Below are 20,534 nucleotides of genomic sequence, written 5' to 3'. Positions count from 1 at the left end.
TTAACACTTCTGGCCACAAGTAAATTACAAAAAACTGCTTGTATGTGACATGTGGTCACCATGTTTCCAACAGATAGCTGTGGTCTGTGAATAATGAAAGCTCGGCTTCATGAGAAAGCTCACGCTTCAGCAGGATGCACGTCGTCCACTGTTACCTGCACTACTTTGAATGCACAGACACAGTAGAAATGAGTCATGCACACACAAATACAAATTAAACTTGTTTTATTTAGATGATAACAAGCTGAAGCTTTACATGTTTCACACGGAGGTAAAGATCTAATTTACAGGACTGTTCTGATGTCAGTAAAGACATAATGTGGTGATTAAACAAGGAGACAAATACAGAAGGTGTCCAGCTCTACTGCCTCACACTCAAGGACACACATTCACTCCAGGTATCATCCCTCTGTCTTCTGGATCTGTTCATCTGTATCTCCCTGTGAGCAATGTAGCAGGGGTCGTCTTCATTCTGCTCATCCTGTGCATGAGAAACAGTCAGTCATGTTGTTGGCCATGACAGACAATGTGCACAAGTGTTTGAAGAGTAACACAACAGCTCATCTTTACCTTTGCATTTATTTTGGAGGATGCAGCATGGGGATCTGAAAAGACAGAATTACTTTTTAATGTCATATAATGATCACTGGGATCATGAGGAACAGATAATGAGGATCACCCCACCTGAGCCCTGGAAGCAGTTTGTCTTGAGCGCTCTTTGTGCTGTGTAAGCCAGAGAAACAACCAGGATTTTGGTGAACGCCAGAGCTCCGCTCAGGAAATACACCAAGGGAAGATAGTCCACCACCTCTGGAGAGAGCCAGACATCAGGAGACATTACTGAGCTTTCCACCACTATTTAACAATTGTGACAATCTTGGCTGAAGTTCTAGTTACCTTCAAAGTCCACTTTGGTCCCGTCTCCAAACACAATGTGTCCACATGCAGCGACAGCACAGTAGTAGGTCCCAGCATGAGAATGGTTCACTCTCTCCATTGACAAGTTGTAGACACAGGTGTGTGTCTGTGTGTCTGGTTTCCTCTCACACTGATCGTTCCTGTCTCCGTGGGTGTAAATGAGTCCTGGCTGAGGTTCTTCAGAGTTCTTGAACCAGTAAACACTGTGTTCTCCATCACAGGTCCCAGTGTGAACTGTACAGCTGAGAGTCACAGAGCCTCCTGGCTGGATGCTCTCAGACTGATGCACCACAGCCTGGATGTTAGACCCTGAACCTTTCACACTGAGAGAGATGCTCTCCTTGAACTCATACGTGCATAAAAAGCCTGTTATGCAGAAGTAAGTTGCTGAGTCTGAAATTTGCACGTCTGAGATCTTCAAATGATTTTTACGTGTGGTAATTTCCAGTTTAAAGCGTGTATCATTTCTAAATTCACCAGTCAGTTTGTCCTCATCCTCATCGATGTCGTGCCTATAGAACTTAGACATGAGCTTTGGTTTCTGTCCCAGAATCTGTTTGAACCAGTATAGCATCACTGTAGAATCATTGTCATAGAAACAGTCCAAAGTCACGTCTTCACCAACTTAAGCTGATTTAAAGCGTGAAGATGGTGTCACATCAGCTGTGGAGAAAATGGACAGTGAGGATATTGTAACGCATGGCAGAGAATGGAAGTTTAAATCGTGACCTCACTAGTGCCCTTAAAAAAGAAAAACAACTTACCCATTCTCCCCAAGAGCAGACATGCCACGCACAGAGCAAAGGTCAGATCGTTCATTTTGTTGCAGTTACTGTGCTTAATGGAGAAGATCTCTACACCCTTCTCTGCTTTTCAGATACAAGACTACTGGGTCGGCCAATCAGAGAGGAGCCTGCATGATCATGTCACCAGTGCTCCCCCCCTTCCCCGCCCCACATTTCTGGTCCACGAGAAGATTTGTACAGAGATACAGTGAGTGAGGCAGAATTGGAAAATACTACTGTATATGCTTTCAGGAGGGACTTTGATTCAGACTTATTGAAAAAATGGAGACGTTATTTCTCTCAATACATTTCAGTATGTGTGAGACTCATATGTCTTCTGAAGGTCTTGAGGTACAACTTGTTTCAATCACCATTAAAAACCTACTGAATCGTCTGACGTGTCAATGAAGGGGAAAGGTGGGGAGAGGTGGCCTAAATAAAAAGTCTGAGACGTCTCAAGAGATGAGACTTCAAAAAACAGGCTGTGGCTGAACGGGCTGATGTTAAAAGTTGTTGAATGTATCTGATGTTTTTGTCAAGACACACTCATGAAGTGTGCTTCTTAATTTTTAGTGCTCATGTAGAAAATCACAAACAAGATGTGTCTTATTTGGATGGAAGGATTAGAAAAATGTTCACCAGTAACAGACACTCTGAATGAGTTCTGCACCTTAAAAATCAAAATTCCTGCAATCAAAACTTTCACTTCTTTCTTTTCAAATGATCAAACCTTTTGGGCTGGATTTGGCTTCATATGTTTACACAGTAAGTCTCATTCAGTTTTTTATTCACACATATTCCTGCCATGAAGTAAAGAAGAATCTTCAAAGCATGATAGTTGACTACGACAAACACAAGACAACAATTGACTATAAATGTGTGTGTGTCTCTGTGTGTGTGTGTGTGAGAAACTTAAGAGGATGAAGCGGGAGACCTAAGTATCCAAATGTTATGGCCACACCAGCATAAATTAAAATTTGGGTCAGTCCAGTTGCTGCAACATATTAAAGAGGACGACACGCTAGATTCAACAAAGAATTTATTCACATAACCAAAGTATAAACAAATATAATATTAATATGAGAGTGTGGAGGCCTGACAAAAAAAAAAAAAAAAAAATATGGGAAGATCTGGACCAACCATGCAATGGGCCATCAAATCAAAATACGTTCCCTCGTGTCTATAGAATCAGTATCTAAATAAAATACAAAAAAAATAGAGGACAACTTATTCTACCTAAAATGTCAAATTCAATTTTGAAGTGTTGGATGTGTTATGCCAAATGTCTCCATGATTTCAGAGGACGTTACAGTGTCTTGTCTTTAACTCCAAACTTTACCCTGACCTAAACCGAAGCTTAAAACATACGAAATTTAATGATTTAAATCCTCTGGACTCATGTTTTGTTTCCATAATGTGAGGGTGTCAACATATTTAGGTCCCTGCTATATGAGTAATACCCTTCATTGGACTTTCATTACAAGAACTTGAATCATTGTTTTCCATATGTCATCGTCAAAGTGTCATTCAATCAAAGACCAACAGCAACTGTCCAAACATTGCCCCCCCCCACACACATTGTCTAACCATAAAAGTGTAATTACATCACAAGTTGTTTTTTATCATTAATCACAAAAAAGGCCACATTTATAATAAGAAAAAGGATAAAAAAGCAATACAGACAAGAATCATGCTCCACCTCTAAAGACAGACTGAGAAATCCCTCATCTCAAACATAGACCTTTCGAGAAAACAAAATTCTACAGTTTAACACTTGAGTACACACATCCATCGTTTGTGTTGTCCCTCTGTCGTCTTGATCTGCTGGCCACGTTCACATTTACTGCAGCGTAATGGAGCTCATCTGCATGTTGGTTGCCCTAGAAACAACATATAAGTACATCAAAATGGCTCGTCATAAAAAATATAATAATATAATAATAAATACTTTTTTTATTGTCGATTGTAAATTTCACGCTTAAAAAGATTGTATTTACCTCTGCATTTGTTGTGGAGGGAGATGATGGTTGTGTATGAGACTCTGATTATAAAACACATACAAAGACAAAGACTTAGTCACTCTTAGACTTGTGTTCACTTATGTCCTGTTAGGTGCCTTTACCTCTTAACCTGGGTTTACTTCTGAACTAGTCTTATGTTGTATGTGTTCAATTGAGGAGTTTGCGTCTCCTGATCCACTTTTAACAAGCTAGAGATGAGTGGTTACCTGAACATCTCCAGCATCTTCTCTTGTTTATCTTGTACAGTAACACAGCCAGCAAAAGGCTGATGGTGAATCCCAAAGCTCCACTCAGGAAATACAACAGCCAGTTCACTTCATCTGCAACAGAAGAAGTTCTACTAATTGTGTCTCGTCTTTTTTGAAATGTTCATTTTACTTTGCAACACAAGAGACAAGACTTTGACAAACAAAACAAAGAGGACAACAACAGTGAATACAGGACAGTTAACAGAACGGAATGACAAAGCAGTGTGTTTGTGTGTGTGTGAGTGTGTGTGTTTGTTTTCTATATGAAAAGAACAAATATTTTTAATAATTATAATAAAAATACTAATAATCTTACATTCATAATAATCAGACCCCTTTTAAAATGATCTTATTATAAAAAATTATCTCACCGATATAATAATAATTATAGTAATAATGATATTATCTTTGATAAAAAATAAAGAAGAAAAGTTGTACTAATACGTAATAAATTATCATTTATAATGAAATTATAATCATTACTATGATCAACGCTATCATCACTAATAGCAAATACAATAATAATCATCAATAAAAAAAATCGATTTAGTCGTGGTGCACACCTCCAGCGTCCACTGGTGGTGAAGCCTTATTGGGTCACCCTTAGTGGGGACATTCAGACAGGACCAACTGGGTTACTGTTTCAATTTATTGCTATACAGTATTTTACCAAAGTCCCGTCTCTTTCTAGGTAACTGTCACTATTCATTAATTGCGACAGTCTCTGGTAGAGACTCACCATCAAACTCCAGCTTGGTCCCGTCTCCAAACACAATGTGTCCACATGCAGCGACAGCACAGTAGTAGGTCCCAGCATGAGAACGGTTCACTCTCTCCATTGACAAGTTGTAGACACAGGTGTGTGTCTGATTGTCGGGTTTCCTCTCACACTGATCGTTCCTGTCTACGTGGGTGTAAATGAGTCCTGGCTGAGGATCTTCAGAGCTCTTGAACCAGTAAACACTGTGTTCTCCATCACAGGTCCCAGTGTGAACTGTACAGCTGAGAGTCACAGAGCCTCCTGGCTGGATGCTCTCAGACTGATGCACCACAGCCTGGATGTTAGACCCTGAACCTTTCACACTGACAGTGACGCCCTCCATAAACTCAAGCACATGTGAACGACTCTGTAAACAGTAGTAAGTAGCTGAGTCTGAAAGCTGCAGATCTGAGATATTTAGGTGACTCGCATTATCCATATTTTCCACAGTGAAGCGGTGATTGTCCTTGAATTCATTCAATAACTGACTACTTTTAGTGGATTTGTACATCACTGAGATAATTCGAGGTTTTGGTCCTGGTGTTTGTTTGTACCAATACATTTTTTTTTCATCCCTCTCATAGAAACATTGCAAAGTCAAGTTGTCTCCAACATCAGCTGATATAAATCCACTGACTTGAGGAGACAAGATAAATTGATGCATCTGAACTGAGGAGAAAAAGGAGAAAAGCTAAATAACTGTTAATGTTATGAGAAATTAAATCGTGATCAGCATCAGGACTGACTGAATATTTAAAAAACACACAACTCACCCATTTTCCCCAAGAAGAAACATGTCAGGTAGAGAACGAACTTCTGAGATGTCTTCATGTTGAAATCGTCGTGTTGAATGACAAACAGCCCGACACTTTCTCCTCTCTTCAGAGTAAAGACTTGTGTTGATTGGCCAGCAAGGCAACACTGATCTTATCACTGCCACCTTTGATATTATTCTTTTTTCTTTGAAAAGAGTCACAGTATCACTGGATAAAAATGTTAAAGATTAGAAAAAGTTATGAAAAAAATATATAGTCTAGCATGAATAAATAACAAACAGTTGGTAAGATCGGACAGAGATTAAAATATATTAATAAAAGTTAGAGGTGAAGTCAGACCAGAAGGACTAAGACAGCACATTTACAAAATGTATCTCTGAAGAGGATAAGGAGTTTGGAACAATCTTCTGATGGAGATCTGTCTGTCAAAGAGGGGGGGCTCTAACAGAAAAGACTTGGTCCCCTTTGGTACTGAAGCCGGGAATGTGGAGTGGTTATTAGGGACTTTGCCGTGGACCTGAGGTTACAACAGGGACCACATGGTATAAAAAAGTCAGAAGTCATCAATAAAATAATAGAATAAATTCTAAAATGTTCTACTACTCTACAATTTAGGCAATGAAGAGAAGTGATGAACGAATCCTGGATCAGCCCCTTTTGTCCAGATCTGCACCTCAATTGAATGGGTTGTTTCTTGGCCCATGTCCTGTCCTTCTCCCAAGCAGCCAAGCAGCCAAGACAGGGGTGAAAACATAACCTCCTAAGTGGAGGTAACAATTCTAACATAAGAGTAACATCAACACTGCTTGATGAGAGCATTGCTGATTTAGTTTTCTGTCAACTTCTGTTAATTTCATTGCTGTTCACTTGAAGTAGTCTACTGGGGTGTAGTGAAGAGACTGCAGAGACTTCCTGATTGAAAGTGCTCAGACAAAGAGAGCAGAAGGTCTTTTGACCACATGGAGGCTAAATACAGATCCTCACATGTCAGGTAGGAAATTGGGCTTAAGTTCAAGAAGTATATTCTATATTTAGTGGGAGTGGAAAATATGGCAACTGACAACATCAAATCATTGATTTAAAATCAATGATTTAATATCTTTAATTTGTTTTGCATAGAGAAGCTTTACATTCATAATGTATGGAAGTGTAAGATGTTCAGCTCTACTGCTTTACACTGGTGTACACGCATTCACTCCCGTCACCGTCTGTTTGTCTTCTTGCTCTGCTGGAGCTATGCTCCATTAAAGCAGCAGAATGTGGGTGTCATGGTTTTATCTTTTGAGTGTTTAGTTTCAGTTCATTAGTACCTCCTTGTGTTTCATGTATATCCTTTGTTTATGTTTGTATGTGTTGTTGCTTCTGTGTCCCTGGTTTTCCCACTCCCTGTGTTCTGTTTTCTGTTTTATTTTGTAGGCCCTGCTCCTAGAGTGTTTTCTTTCTTCACTTCCTGTCTCTGTGATTGCCTGCACCAGTCCTTATGTGTTCCACCTTTGTTCAATTGCCCCTGCCTTCCCTGTGTGTATATAGGTCTCTGTGCTTCCTGTTGTCGGTTTGTTGTTGTATGTTTGTCGTGATCCCTTTTGCTTGTCGTTATGCCCTGTCCTAGTATCTGTCTTACTGCCTGCCATAATCTCCTGTCCTGTCTAAATGCTTCATCTCCTGTGCTTGCTTGGTCTGTTCTTCTCGTAAACTTCCAGTGTTTTCCTCTGTGTTACCTTTTTTTTCTTTTGACTTTTAGAGATTCTCTTTTGTTTGTTGGCCATCAAAAGGACACCTTTAGTTTAAACTCTGCATCCTGGGGCCACTTGCCTAACTGAACCTTACAGTGGGTTGTTTGCAACTTGATGACCCTGCTAATTAAAAATAAAAGAGTAATTTGCCTTATTAGGAGGACGTGTGTCTAAACGTAACATGTGATATTGAAACCAGCATTAATGTATTTCATTAAAGAACATTCATCCAATTTAGTTTATAGCTAAAAAATTTCATAAAAGTGTGTCGTAGAAATTCAAAGCTACTAAAGTAGTGCAACACTTACTATCACTTACCTCCATATTCAGAGCTGCTGCAGCTGCTTGAGATTCTAGTTTGTGACATGAGACAACAACAAAAGTCGTATTCAAGATGCTCACTGGAAGTGAGGTGATTGTATTGACTTAGTTAGAACAGAAGTAATAAAGTAAATGTGTCAATCACTAGAAGTGTTTGAGGAGGACTCACTAATTACAAGGAATACATCTGAAGTAGCATCGGGGCGTTAACACAGGACAAGAAAACAGTCCATTCCAAACAGGCAGGTTTACTATGGACACAACAGTATTAGTATAAAAAGCTTGTAGGTGCAACATCATTTGTGGTTTCCTGCACTGCACACTTTCACTGCTTTATGATGAGTACACACATTCAGCCTTTCTGTTGTCCATCTATCGTCTTGACCTGTTAGGGAAGTTAATATTCAAAGCAACATAATAGAGGTCGTCTGTATCTCGGTAACCCTAGGTCCAAAACACACAGAGAGGAATTAGGATATTGGTCTGAAAAGATCATTTAAACAGTAATAGGAAGTTTGAAAGGCCATTAATGGATCATTGAGATAAGTATCACCTGTGGATTTGTTTTGGGGGAGCTGATGACTCTCGATATAAATCACACAAAAGGTTATATTTAGTGAATATATATATATACATATCTGTATGTTTATGACCAGACTTTATATACAGTCTAATGTCAATATGTATAAGCCTGTAGCAAATGACCCCGCCCCTTTGGTAGGTAACATTTTGGTTGGTACACACAATGATAGTAAGTCATACAAACCTTACTAAAGCAATTTGAGGTGGTGTTAACACTTCTGGCCACAAGTAAATAAAAAAAAAAAAAACTGCTTGTATGTGACATGTGGTCACCATGTTTCCAACAGATAGCTGTGGTCTGTGAATAATGAAAGCTCGGCTTCAAGTAAGCTCACGCTTCAGCAGGATGCACGTCGTCCACTGTTACCTGCACTACTTTGAATGCACAGACACAGTAGAAATGAGTCATGCAAACACAAATACAAATTTAACTTGTTTTATTTAGATGATAACAAACTGAAGCTTTAAATGTTTCACACGGAAGTAAAAGACTGTTCTTATGTCATTAAAGTCAGAATGTGGTGATGTAAACACAGAGAACAATACAGAAGGTGTCCAGCTCTACTGCCTCACACTCAAGTACACACATTCACTCCAGGTATCATCCCTCTGTCTTCTGGATCTGTTCATCTGTATCTCCCTGTGAGCAATGTAGCAGGGGTCGTCTTCATTCTGCTCATTCTGTGCATGAGAAACAGTCAGTCATGTTGTTGGCCATGACAGACAATGTGCACAAATGTTTGAACAGTAACACAACAGCTAATCTTTACCTTTGCATTTATTTTGGAGGATTGAGCATGGGGATCTGAAAAGACAGAAGGAGAAGTTGCCTCTGCCATATGCCCCCAGGCTGCCCAGCCCCTCCACTGCCGCCCCCTCCCCCTAGACGAGCCGTTCATCCCGACCGTCCGTACGATGGCGAGAGGGAAATATATGGCGTGGTATATTACTATGAGAAGTACAGAGTATTTTTAATGCTTGACATCTGAGTTAGGATTAAACAAATTTTAATTGTATTTTTAATTTTGAACAATTTATTTTCTGATGTGGTTTGTGACCTTAGACAGCTGAACCATTTAAGCAGCAGTTTCTAGGCGATACATGTGACTGTAAACTCAACTGAATCCTATTTGGTATTTAATCTAGTCTGCATCTATGTGACGATCCTGTGAAAACCTAAAATGTTGAGACTCATGTGGTAAATTAAGCCAATATAAGATCAGAAGTTAAGCTAAGCTCACTGAATTAGAACGCTGATGTGGTGGGGCCATTGATGTCACTGAATGGAAACACCAAGGCATTGTTTGTGGTTATGGTGCATCGAGTTGAAGGCCAGTCTTCCTGTAGTTGTGGAAGATGTGCAATGTCTTAGACACGCAAGGAATTAAATAAAGTTCTGTCAGACATCACGCTTTCAAATATTTATTGCAGCAATAGAACAGGTCATTGTTTGGTGTCTATAGGCTCCAACTTAATCACTCCCCCAGATATGATTACATAAATATGATGGAAGTGATGAACAAACACTCATAACCCTCATAGGAGCCCACAGGTGGATGCTGGGGTGATGGAGGGGCTGAAGCAAATGGCAGCAATATTGACGCAGCAGCTGATATGCTTCTGAAACGACTCTGTAGCAGTGAACTAGTCAGAGTCAGACAAACCTTTGACCCTAACCCTTGACTGCTCTGTCGCTCCCTGTCAAACGAGTAATGTTTCACCAGACTGCAGACTTCCACCTAGGTGATGGTGGAAATACACTTTAATTTAACTGAAAATGTGGATCATGGTGGCATCTGATCGTGGTGATGGATCGTGATCGTGAAGGGGGACACTGATATTAGATAGTGGTGGTGGATCGTGTTCTTGATGGCAGCTGATCATGGATTATGATTACAACAATACTGCTTGATATACAATATGATAGGAAAATCTCCTGCTGTTTTGTTCATGTATGAAAGGCAAACGCTGCAGGAAGTCTGATCCCCATTCTCCAGACATCGCCGGAGGTCGTGACTAATACAAAACTCTGGACAGTCATCAACATCTTTTCCAGCCTTTTGCCTTTTTTCTTTTGCACCAAGATACACATGCACAACGAGAAAATAAAGACTTGAGTTTAAGTAAGATTTAAAATTGTGGCACAGATATCACAATTACATTTCACATCTTGTCACAGTGATGTCAACTGCTCCCATCCACAAATGGCACCAAAGCTCAAAAGCAGACTGAAGGCAACGCCTCAGTTCCTCTCTGAGCTCTGAGCTGGTTTCTTGAGTGCATGGTGGTGGCATAGACAACATTAGGCTCCGGCTCTCTCTCTCTAGCAGGCCTTCTGCTCCGCTCTGCTGTTGGAAGGAAACTCAGTCCTGCGTAGTTCAGGTCATCAGAGCCCACATTCTGTAAATAGAAGTATTCAATGACTTATATCACCCTGAGTTGTCTGTGTGGCATTACATGAAACCACTACTTGATTAAAAGACTTTGATCAATGTTAATCTATGGTTCAAGTTTGATTACCTTACTGTCTTGTAGATCCTGTGCCTCTTTATGTGCTAAATGACAGAAACAATACATCTGGTCAGGAGTAGGGGAGTGTTGTATTGTCAAAGTTGGAATAAAAACGCATAAATACCTGTATGAAGTTTCCAGATTTTAAGAACCAGAGCGATGATGATTATAATGAGGACGATAATCAGACAGCCCATGAGGATCACCATGGTAAGATTTGCTTGTTCATCAGACTTTTCTAAACAAAGATACATTTTTGAGTGCTGAGACCAAAGACTTTGTGTAAAGATGGACGACGCGGCTCCACTTCTACTTTTCACCTCGTCTTTAAAGCATCAGATAACAAATAACAAAACACTTGAGCATACATCAGTGTGATTACAACTACCTCAAATGACAGAAACCGTCTATCTTATTTTGGTCCATGTCCAATTTGCTAACAATGAGGGGGCAGGGTTTATGAACTATGTTGCAGCCAGCCACCAGGTAGCGACAGTGACGCTTGGGCCTAACTTTTGTGGTGCTCTCATGTCGTCCATCTTTTTATAAAGTCTATGGTGCAGACAAATGCTATCACCATCATAAAGGCTTCAGCAGAGATTACATTTCTTTAAATATAAACATGTAATAATTGTATTATTACCTGCTAACGTTGTCTAAAACAAACAAGCCGGCATAAAATCTATTTCCCCTATAACAAAACACAGACAAAACTGTGCAGCGATCTTACCTTTAACCTTTAAATATGTTGCACTGTAAACTGCTGGGGATTTTCTGTAGTCTCTGCCCATGTTATAGCCACATATATAGAGTCCAGAGTCAGATAAATCCACTTGTTTGATTTGGAGAAAGACGTTACTGACGTTGGACGTCATGTTGAACTTTTCTTTTTCAAACCCATCGAAGTACGATGCACCTCTCTCAAGGGAGAGCATGGAGGAGATGGGGCTGGTGTTAGATCCGTTTTTCAGTCTGAACCATGATATGTCAGAGAGGGAACTGGTGTAGTTGGTACACAGCAGCGTGACCTCTTCACCGGTCTGGACCTCCACAACGTGAAATTCACAACGTGAGACAGAGATCCAACCTGAAACAAACAAAATTCAGATATTTCTCCGTTTGGGTGGAGAGGTTGTTGCAAGGGATATATATGTATCAAGTCAAGATGGCTACATAGCATGAGTCAATTTACTTTACTTTAAAAAAAAAAAATAGATATAAACCATTAAAAATCATTAAAATTGGCTGTTGATATATTGAGAAAAAAATAGATGTACTTACTGAGGATACAGAGTATAGCTGACAGGAGGGTGAAGTTCATTGTCGTGCACATGGTGCGACAGCACTGCTGTAATGTTCGTGACTGAACTGTGTTTCAAAGACAAGTGGTCTCAGTGTAAAGAGGCGGGGAACAGGCTGACAATAACACAGTACTGTCATCATGTATTTGATGCATGTCACAGAGGATCTTATTATATATTATCCACTTTCTAAATGTGAACTTTTATTTCCACATGCCTGCACAGTTTTTAAAGAGGTATCCATTTGCCAAACAGTTTACATGGTGATGTGTCAGTTTAAGAGTAACTTGCATTTAAATGGTCGAGAGTCAAGGTGAGATTTTAGGAGAGAAAAAGTCTTAAAAGAGACATATTATGAAAATTCCACTTTTGTAGTGCTTCTACACGTTAATGTGGGTATCTGGCGTGTCTACCGTCCCAAAAACTCTGGAAAAAAACAACTCCCGCGATTTGTTGTGGTTCCTCTATGTCAGAAACTATACGATAGAGTGCGTTGAATGGGAATATGACCAGAATTGACGTCACAGTCTGTCTACATGGCATAGCCCCCCCCCCCCCCCCCTGGAGGCGGAGATCTGGTGGAGGAGGAGACCAGGGTAAATTATGAGCCAGAGCACCCTCCTCAACTCGAGGCGGCGGGTGTTAGCTGGGGAGTTAGCCGATGGGGGACGCTAACCAGCCGGTGAGCAGGGTGAGAGGCGGAGGAAACAGAGCCTGCGGTCGGGGTAAGTTAGAGCCACAGCCCCCTCCTCAGCTCGGGCTCGCTTGGTGATGTCCGCGGGTTGCTGGCTCCATGTCATGTCAGCGGCTCACTTCTGGGGGAAGTGTCAGTGTTTGTTTACGGTTAGAAGCAGGGAGCTGACGCTAGCTTGCTATTAGTGTGTTTTTAAAGTTGCAGCACTTTCTGGAATGGCTGCTTGTGCACGTTTTTACAGCAGTATTGCATGTGGCAGCCCACCCGGGAAGCAGCGGAGATCTGGCCGAGAAGCAGAGCCTGCGGTCGGGGTAAATCACAAGCCAAAGCCCCCTCCTCAGCTCGGGCTCGCTGGGTGATGTCGGGCTGTGGCTCTATGTCAGCGGCTCGCTTCTGGTGGACCTGTCGGTGTTTGTTTACGGTTAGCAGCAGCCGCCTGACTGATCTCCCCACGGACATTGGAGCGTTGACAGTGAGTGTCTTGTGTCGCAGTGAGTGTCTTCAACTAGAAAAGCTGTTGTTTTGTTTCGGTAATTGACGGTGACATGTAAGCTAGGTGGCGTTAGCCTCATAGCAATCAGTGCCCGGCTTGCCGGCCGGCAGCAGCGGCAGCGGGCAGACGGCTGCTCGGTGGCGGGTTGGACCCCGGCTGTCCCCGGGCGGCTCACTGCGAGGCTGGCGATGCTCCCGCTGACTTCACACACCTGACAGCCGGACACGTCTCACCGGCTCAGGGTTCCCCACGTCTGCAGGGTATGTCTCATTTTCATCCTTGATCATTATCGATCTGTGACAAATCTCCAGCCTGTGTGTGTCCATCTACGGTTAGCAGCAGTGAGCTAACGCTAGCTTGGTGTTAGTTTGTGTTTAAAGTTAAAGCACTTTCTGGAATGGCTGCTTGTGCACGTTTTTACAGCAGTATTGCATGTGGAACCACGGACGAGAAGCATCGAACTGGGAGCAGGGGGGAGAGATCTCATTTTGGGTCCGGAGTGGAGGAACAATGCTCTCGGAGTCGTAGCTTGGGTGTGTCGCCCCGGTAGAAGCACGGCTATAACTAGAAAACAATGCACTCGGAGGCTAACCCGAGTCGTTGCTTCTGTGTGTGTCGCCCCGGTTGAAACAGCAGGTATAACTTAACTTAATTATCACTATAATTATATACTGTATACACACATATCTAATGCATGTATTTAAATAATGTTCATCTTTATCAGAAGGTTTAGTAGTTTGAAAATTGTAGCTTCAATGAAGAAACACAACAAACAGATACAGAAATATATGTGTAGGACAGTGACTTAAATGATTTTAACAACCTTACTTATGCTAAGGCAATTTAAGACGTGAAACTGGATGTGTGTGCCTGTGTGTGTGTGTGTCTGGGGCGGGGCGGTGAGAGGGGGGGGGGGGGGGGGGGGGGCTGGGCACTCAAAACAGGTCAATCTGAGGAGGGCTGTTTTAGACAGGGTAAAAAGGGTGCTGTTTTAAATGATCCTTGAGGTATTTTGACCAAAAAATGTTACAGACATTTCATTAAGACCACAAGAAACCATATCAACTGTGGTAAAATGGGCATAATGTTTCCCCTTTAACTTTATGAAAATAAAGTTCTTATATTATGAGAAAAATGTCTTTATTTCACGAGAATCCGTCGAATAGTCCGTAATGAAAAAAAAGCAAGCAATGAAGCGAGTTGCTGGTCCCAGACGACCAAACGGCACAGATGAGAACCAACTTGTATGTTCAGAGTTTAAGATTTGGGGGAAAGGGATCTATTGGCAGAAAGTGAATATAAAATAGATAATAATATAATAATTAGGGCTGTGAAATGATTACAATTTTTAATCAAATTAATCACAGGTTTCTATGGATTAATCATGATTAATCACATTACCGATTTTTTCGGAATATTTTTGTGAAAACAAGATTTATGACATTTAACTTTTCTTTTGTGCTGCAACTCAGCAGTTCTTCAGCAGTTATCATTGCTTTTCCATATGGAACATTAATATAATCTTCATCCTAAACAGAATTCGGGCTCCTTAGCCATTGTGTGGTTGAATAAAACTTTTTTTTTTTTAAATTAAACAGAAATTATTTGAGCTTCTTAGCCATAGGATGGTTGACATTTTTTATATTTTTTGTCACACAACCATTAACCACACCATGATACAATCTAATGCCTCTAAAGGCCCTCTTAGCTACTCGGTCTTTGGCCAGTTGGTGAAGCAAACTAACTTGTTCAAATTCTCTGACAGTAAAGCTGACCGCTTTTTTTGCACAATGTGTCCGGCGAGTGAGTCTGGTTTGGCGCATTCCACTTGAACGCCCCTCGCCGACCAACACATGCTTCGCGTTGCGGTGGTTAGGCGGGTATTGCTACGGTGAAACGATAACGTCTTCTCGCAGAGTGTGCATATCACCTTGGTTTTACTGAATGTTCGATCTTTGTTTTTTTGGAACACGATCTTCCCGTCCAGAAGGTCCTCAGGTTCATCAGAATTATCCATGTTGTTTGTTTGTTTGAATGGCAGCTGCCGTCTGACTGCATTAGAGCGGCGACTAGTGCAGAGGCGGCGGAATTGGAAGGTCCTTCTGCGCATGCGTTAAATGCGTTAAAAAAAAAAAAACGAATTAATCCTGTAATTTAATCATAACGCGTTAACGCGTTATTTTTCACAGCTCTAATAATAATATGTTTTCATTTGTTTGTTTCATCTAAATTGTACAAATTGTTCTTTTCTTTATCCTAGAATGGGTCCTTTATATATTCAAATACTTTGAATACTATCAGGAGTGGGTCCTCTCTACGGAGGCCACCATGTTTTTACTGTAGCCCAGACTGGACAAACTAAACACTTTGTGAGTTTTTAGAACAACTGAAGCTACCACAGGTTCTCTTTCATGTTAGGAAGGGGAGGGTGAGGTTAGGGGTATCTATCTGCAACATGCGACTTCACCAGTAGATGTCACTAAATTCTACACACTGAACCTTTAAAGATTCCATCACAGTTAACAAATATCACAATAATTCATGGCTCTTCAATAAGTGTGTGCAATTGCTGTTTAATTGTAACATTTTCAGATTGAATACAATATGGCAAAGTGGTTAACAAGAAAAAAAAACACAGAAGTTTAAGACATTTTTTTAAGTGAAGGCAACATCTCCTTGAGAAGAGAAAACAAACGGTTTAATTCAGACTTTATAAACATATTTCTTCCCCACATGAAGTCACATCACAAGTAGAAGCTTCAAGCTTCATCGCGCATGAGGCTCCTCCGGTGGTCGTCCCTGTTCTCTGTTTCAGCCACGTGACGCCACGCTGCTTCACAGTGACCAATGTCAGCTGATCACTTCTTCAAACCCCACTGGAGAAACCAAACATGAGAACCCAGGTGACATCATCAGGGTGGAGAAAACATTCTGCATATACATGACCCAGAAAAAACGACATTTGATTAGACTTGTAAAGTTGTTGGAATTTGACTTTAAATGGATTACAGATTGTTAACCCTCCCTCACGGTGCAGTGAACAAATCAACCTAAAGCTACTGATCTGGGGACATCCTGTTTCAAACCGCAGAGACACAAACAAACGAGAGGGTCTGAGAACTTTTCTCCTGTTGCCTCATACACCTTGTGACAGAAAGTTGAATTATCCACCTACGTATAATTCTCTTTGGCCTTTCATGTGCACATATCGTACACTAGTGCAATGCCTGCTCTAAACATGCGTGTTTAGAGTGAGCTGTTCGCTTGTGAAGCAATGAAGCTGTTGTGCATCCATGATAAAGCGGATTGTGTCTCCAATTTTACAGTCAGTGTGAATAGTAATAATGGGAATTTGCTGTATTACTGTCGCCTGTGGGATTGATTCATAAGTTTGAATTATTTACTTTACTGGTTATTTTGTCAGACTGTACATGTCGACTATTACACCAGCTTCAGTCAACTTTTCAAAATAAAAGCTTTTTAATTCAGTTCAGTATATAGCCTTACAACAACCGAATTAAACCTACAAAATAGACAGGTACTGTCGCGGGTCATACTATATAATAGTAATCAGTCGTATAAAAAAACATTATTAGCAGTAACATAAATTGGGTTATTTGCAAACTTATAGAACAAATCCAGACTGGTTGATCTCCCTCTCTTGTCTGTTTCATCTTTTTACGCCGTGTTACGTATTATTTGCTTGATATTCACTGATAGCTACACAACAAAGGAATCCTCTTTTCTGTGTTGTTGTCCATACTTCCCACTTCGGATTATTACATTTCATTGCAAACACTTTCAGTTTGCTCTGTTAGGGCTTTGTCTTTCCCTGCGTTGCACACATCATTTGTTGTAAAGATATTTTGCTTAGCACTTCAGTCTTCCTGTGTTAGAGAGACAGTACTTCATTTTCCACCAGCGGAAACCTGCTCACAGTCACAGTCCTCTCACCTTGTCCACCACAGACAGTCAGAGCAAAAGACAAACACTGAGAAGTGGCCAATCTTATCCTTCGGTTAGAGGAAGATATAGATCAGAGGGGACTTTTGACCATGATCTGTTTTTGTTTAGTTTTCGTGGTAGCTTTAAGCACTGCACACCTATATTGACGTTTTGAGATATGCTTCTCAGAGATAGCATCAAATGACTCCGCCCCTTTAGTAGATAACAATTTAGGCTTGTACAATAGGTTGTGTTAACGGTTCTGGCCACAAGTAAATTACAAAAAACTGCTTGTATGTGACATGTGGTCACCATGTTTCCAACAGATAGCTGTGGTCTGTGAATAATGAAAGCTTGGCTTCATGAGAAAGCTCACGCTTCAGCAGGATGCACGTCGTCCACTGTTACCTGCACTACTTTGAATGCACAGACACAGTAGAAATGAGTCATGCACACACAATTTTTTTTTAACTTGTTTTATTTAGATGATAATAAGCTGAAGCTTCACATGTTTCACACAGAGGTAAACATCTAATTTACAGGACTGTTCTGATGTCAGTAAAGACATCATGTGGTGATTAAACACAGAGACAAATACAGAAGGTGTCCAGCTCTACTGCCTCACACTCAAGTACACACATTGACTCCAGGTATCATCCCTCTGTCCTCTGGATCTGTTCATCTGTATCTCCCTGTGAGCAATGTAGCAGGGGTCGTCTTCATCCTGCTCGTCCTGTACATGAGAAACAGTCAGTCATGTTGTTGGCCATTACAGAACATGTGCACAAGTGTTTGAACAGTAACAAAACAGCTCATCTTTACCTTTGCATTTATTTTGGAGGATGCAGCATGGGGATCTGAAAAGACAGAATTACTTTTTAATGTCATATAATGATCACTGGGATCATGAGGAACAGATAGTAGCATTTACCTGTAACCCTCATCATGCATATTGAGAAAGCCAGTAGAACACTCAGCAGGGTGGTGATTGCTGAGGTCGCACTCAAGAAAACCACCAGCCAGTCCACCTCATCTGCAGAGAGCCAGAGGACAGGAGACGTCACACACTTTTAACCAAAGGAGTAATGATCACTATTCATCACGTTAGACTCACAATCAAACTCCAGCTTGGTCCCGTCTCCAAAAGCTATGGTGCAGACAAATGCTATCACCATCACAAAGTCTTCAGCAGAGATCACATTTCTTTAGAACTAATGATGTAATCATTTTCTTATCAACTAATAAAGTTGTATAAAACAAAAAGTAAAATATTATTTGATGTGTATTTTAACTTGAGTTTACAACCTATATGGCAGCCAGCCACCAGGTGGCGATCAAGACGCTTTGACTTCTTTTTAGTTTTAGTTTAGTTAGTTCAGACCAGCTCTTATTTCAAGACGGCATAAAATCTATACCATCCCTAAAACAAAACACAGACAAAACTCTGCAGCGATCTTACCTTTAACCTTTAAATACGTAGCACTGTAAACTCCTGGGAATTTGCTGGAGTCTGTGCCCACCTTATAGCCACATATATAGAGTCCAGAGTCAGATAAATCAACTTGTTTGATTTGGAGAAAGACGTTACTGACGTTGGACGTCATGTTGAACTTTTCTTCTTCAAACCCATCGAAGTACGATGCAACTGTGTTATGGGAGAGCATGGAGGAGATGTGGCTGGTGTTGGATCCGTTTTCCAGTCTGAACCATGATATGTAAGAGGGGGAATTGGCATAGTTGGTACACAGCAGCGTGACCTCTTCACCGGTCTGGACCTCCACAACGTGAAATTCACAACGTGAGACAAATCCAACCTGAAACAAACAAGATTTAGACATTTATCCGTTTGGGTGGAGAGAGGTTGTTGCAAGGGAAATCTTGCAGGTTGAAGTTTTTTCTGGAGATGGATGATGTCAGAAGTATTAATTGTCTCTTTACCTGATGCATCGGGGAAGAAAGGAGTATTATACACCTTCAAAGTCAAGATGGCTACATGGCATTACTCAATTTGTGGAGTGTCTCTCTATCTGTCTTAGGCCACCTGCTGTTTGTCTAAACACTAGGTCTTACAGATACTGCAAAAGAGTAATAGAGGCCTAATAACAAAGTGGATGAAGGACAATTAAACTAAGTCAACAAAATAGATCTAAACCATTAAAAATCATAAAAGTTGGCTGTTGATATATTGAGAAAAAATAGATGAACTTACTGAGGATACAGAGTATTGCTGACAGCAGGGTGAAGTTCATTGTCGTGCGCATGGTGCGACAGCACTGCTGTAATGTTCATCACTGAACTGTGTTTCAAAGACAAGTGGTCTCAGTGTAAAGAGGCAGGGAACAGGCTGACAATACATAGTAGTGTCATCATGTATTTGATGCATGTCACAGAGGATCTTATTATATATTAACCACTTTCTAAAAGTGACACTTTATTTCCTCATGCCTGCACTGTTTTTCAAGAAGGTTTCCATTTGCCAAACAGTTTTCATGGTGATGTCAGTTTAAGAGTAACTTGCATTTAAATGGTCGAGAGTCAAAGTGAGATTTTAGGAGAGAAAAAGACTTAACTTTATGAAAATAGAGTTCAGTCAGACAACTCACGTTCGAAAATGTAATATATTTATTACAACAGATTTAGTGTTTGGCGTCTAGGCTCAAACTTAATCACTCCCCATATGATTACACAGGAATGATGGGAGTGATGAGCAAATTCTTGTAACCCCCCCGTTGGAGCCTGCAGGTGGATGCTGGGGTGGTTTAGGGGCTGAAGCAACTGATGGCAATACTGCAGCAGTCGTGCATGCAAGAGGGGTTGATGGGAAATGTCTCTCTGGTTAAATAGATCTCCTGATAAAGTGGGTGTGTATTACAGATGGTTGTGGAGACTGAGGTATGTCACATGATGTATGTAACATGATTGGCGCAGCGCAGCTCGAGTTGCCTGCCAGAACTAGTTCGCCGGCTTCACCACATTTGTTATATTGTGAGAAAAACAACATGAAAAAAATATATTCAGAATATATATATATGTAACCCAACTGTTTCTGATGCAAAAGTTAAAACGTTACACCACAAAATATGATGTAATTTTCTGGCTTCATAGTGTCATCTAAGCCTTCATGATGATGTCACTTATCATATGACATCATTAACTATTTATATATTAACACTACACATACCATTCTGTACATGACCTTTGGCCTTTGTCCAGTCCTTATCTGGAGATATTTCACATTTATTAAATTGGAGCAGATTAAAGTAAATCACAGCTTGGTGGAGTGGAATGATTCACTTCCTGCCGAGGTCCTGACGGATGATTAAAGTGTCACACAGACTGACCCACTTAACAGCCAATCAGCTGCAACCTCATTTTTACACTGTTGTCTGCTCTTTTGTCACAAAATGTTCATTTTCCAAGAAAACGGCATCCTTCAAACACACGGT

General features: G+C 40.8%; 3 protein-coding genes and 1 long non-coding RNA gene across 5 annotated transcripts; all 4 read right to left on the bottom strand.

Annotated features, from left to right (window-relative positions):
* Positions 1–272: 272 nt before the first annotated feature.
* On the bottom strand, positions 273–1,779 carry LOC128429846 (uncharacterized). Its single transcript, XM_053415686.1, has 5 exons — positions 1,683–1,779; positions 898–1,581; positions 685–810; positions 571–605; positions 273–481 (listed from the first exon to the last, which is right to left on the bottom strand). Exons 2-5 carry the CDS (start codon positions 1,490–1,492, stop codon positions 362–364), a joined length of 876 nt encoding a protein of 291 aa, XP_053271661.1. The 5' UTR covers positions 1,493–1,581; positions 1,683–1,779; the 3' UTR covers positions 273–361.
* A 1,087-nt stretch (positions 1,780–2,866) lies between these two features.
* LOC128429862 (uncharacterized) lies at positions 2,867–4,052 on the bottom strand. The gene is made up of 3 exons (XR_008333913.1): positions 3,931–4,052; positions 3,701–3,744; positions 2,867–3,583 (listed from the first exon to the last, which is right to left on the bottom strand). It is a non-coding gene; the product is annotated as an uncharacterized LOC128429862 (long non-coding RNA).
* Positions 4,053–4,673: 621 nt separating this feature from the next.
* LOC128430630 (immunoglobulin kappa light chain-like) lies at positions 4,674–5,569 on the bottom strand. The gene is made up of 2 exons (XM_053416736.1): positions 5,506–5,569; positions 4,674–5,401 (listed from the first exon to the last, which is right to left on the bottom strand). Exons 1-2 carry the CDS (start codon positions 5,561–5,563, stop codon positions 4,674–4,676), a joined length of 786 nt encoding a protein of 261 aa, XP_053272711.1. The 5' UTR covers positions 5,564–5,569.
* A 4,022-nt stretch (positions 5,570–9,591) lies between these two features.
* LOC128429851 (uncharacterized) lies at positions 9,592–19,365 on the bottom strand. Of its 2 annotated transcripts, none has more exons than XM_053415693.1 (5): positions 19,298–19,365; positions 11,386–11,742; positions 10,780–10,893; positions 10,665–10,699; positions 9,592–10,544 (listed from the first exon to the last, which is right to left on the bottom strand). In XM_053415693.1, the coding sequence occupies exons 1-5, from the start codon at positions 19,347–19,349 to the stop codon at positions 10,362–10,364; spliced, it is 741 nt and encodes a 246-aa protein (XP_053271668.1). In that variant the 5' UTR covers positions 19,350–19,365; the 3' UTR covers positions 9,592–10,361. The 2 variants fall into 2 exon arrangements, with proteins under 2 accessions (XP_053271668.1, XP_053271666.1); XM_053415691.1 differs by lacking the exon at positions 19,298–19,365 and adding an exon at positions 11,937–12,023.
* Positions 19,366–20,534: the final 1,169 nt, after the last annotated feature.

This window comes from Pleuronectes platessa, chromosome 23 (assembly GCF_947347685.1).
Source record: "Pleuronectes platessa chromosome 23, fPlePla1.1, whole genome shotgun sequence".
NCBI lineage: Eukaryota > Metazoa > Chordata > Actinopteri > Pleuronectiformes > Pleuronectidae > Pleuronectes > Pleuronectes platessa.
This window is presented reverse-complemented; position numbering and strand designations above follow the sequence as displayed.

Coding starts and splice junctions, on each gene's coding strand:
- LOC128429851 (XM_053415693.1), bottom strand. CDS start 19,349: ATGCGCACGACAATGAACTTCACCCTGCTGTCAGCAATACTCTGTATC. Junction 11,743..19,297: donor AGCAATACTCTGTATCCTCA/GTAAGTTCATCT, acceptor TGTTTGTTTCAG/GTTGGATCTCTGTCTCACGT. Junction 10,894..11,385: donor AACATATTTAAAGGTTAAAG/GTAAGATCGCTG, acceptor ATCTTTGTTTAG/AAAAGTCTGATGAACAAGCA.
- LOC128429846 (XM_053415686.1), bottom strand. CDS start 1,492: ATGCTATACTGGTTCAAACAGATTCTGGGACAGAAACCAAAGCTCATG. Junction 606..684: donor AAACTGCTTCCAGGGCTCAG/GTGGGGTGATCC, acceptor CTGTCTTTTCAG/ATCCCCATGCTGCATCCTCC. Junction 482..570: donor CCTCCAAAATAAATGCAAAG/GTAAAGATGAGC, acceptor TCTCATGCACAG/GATGAGCAGAATGAAGACGA.
- LOC128430630 (XM_053416736.1), bottom strand. CDS start 5,563: ATGAAGACATCTCAGAAGTTCGTTCTCTACCTGACATGTTTCTTCTTG. Junction 5,402..5,505: donor TTTCTTCTTGGGGAAAATGG/GTGAGTTGTGTG, acceptor TTTTCTCCTCAG/TTCAGATGCATCAATTTATC.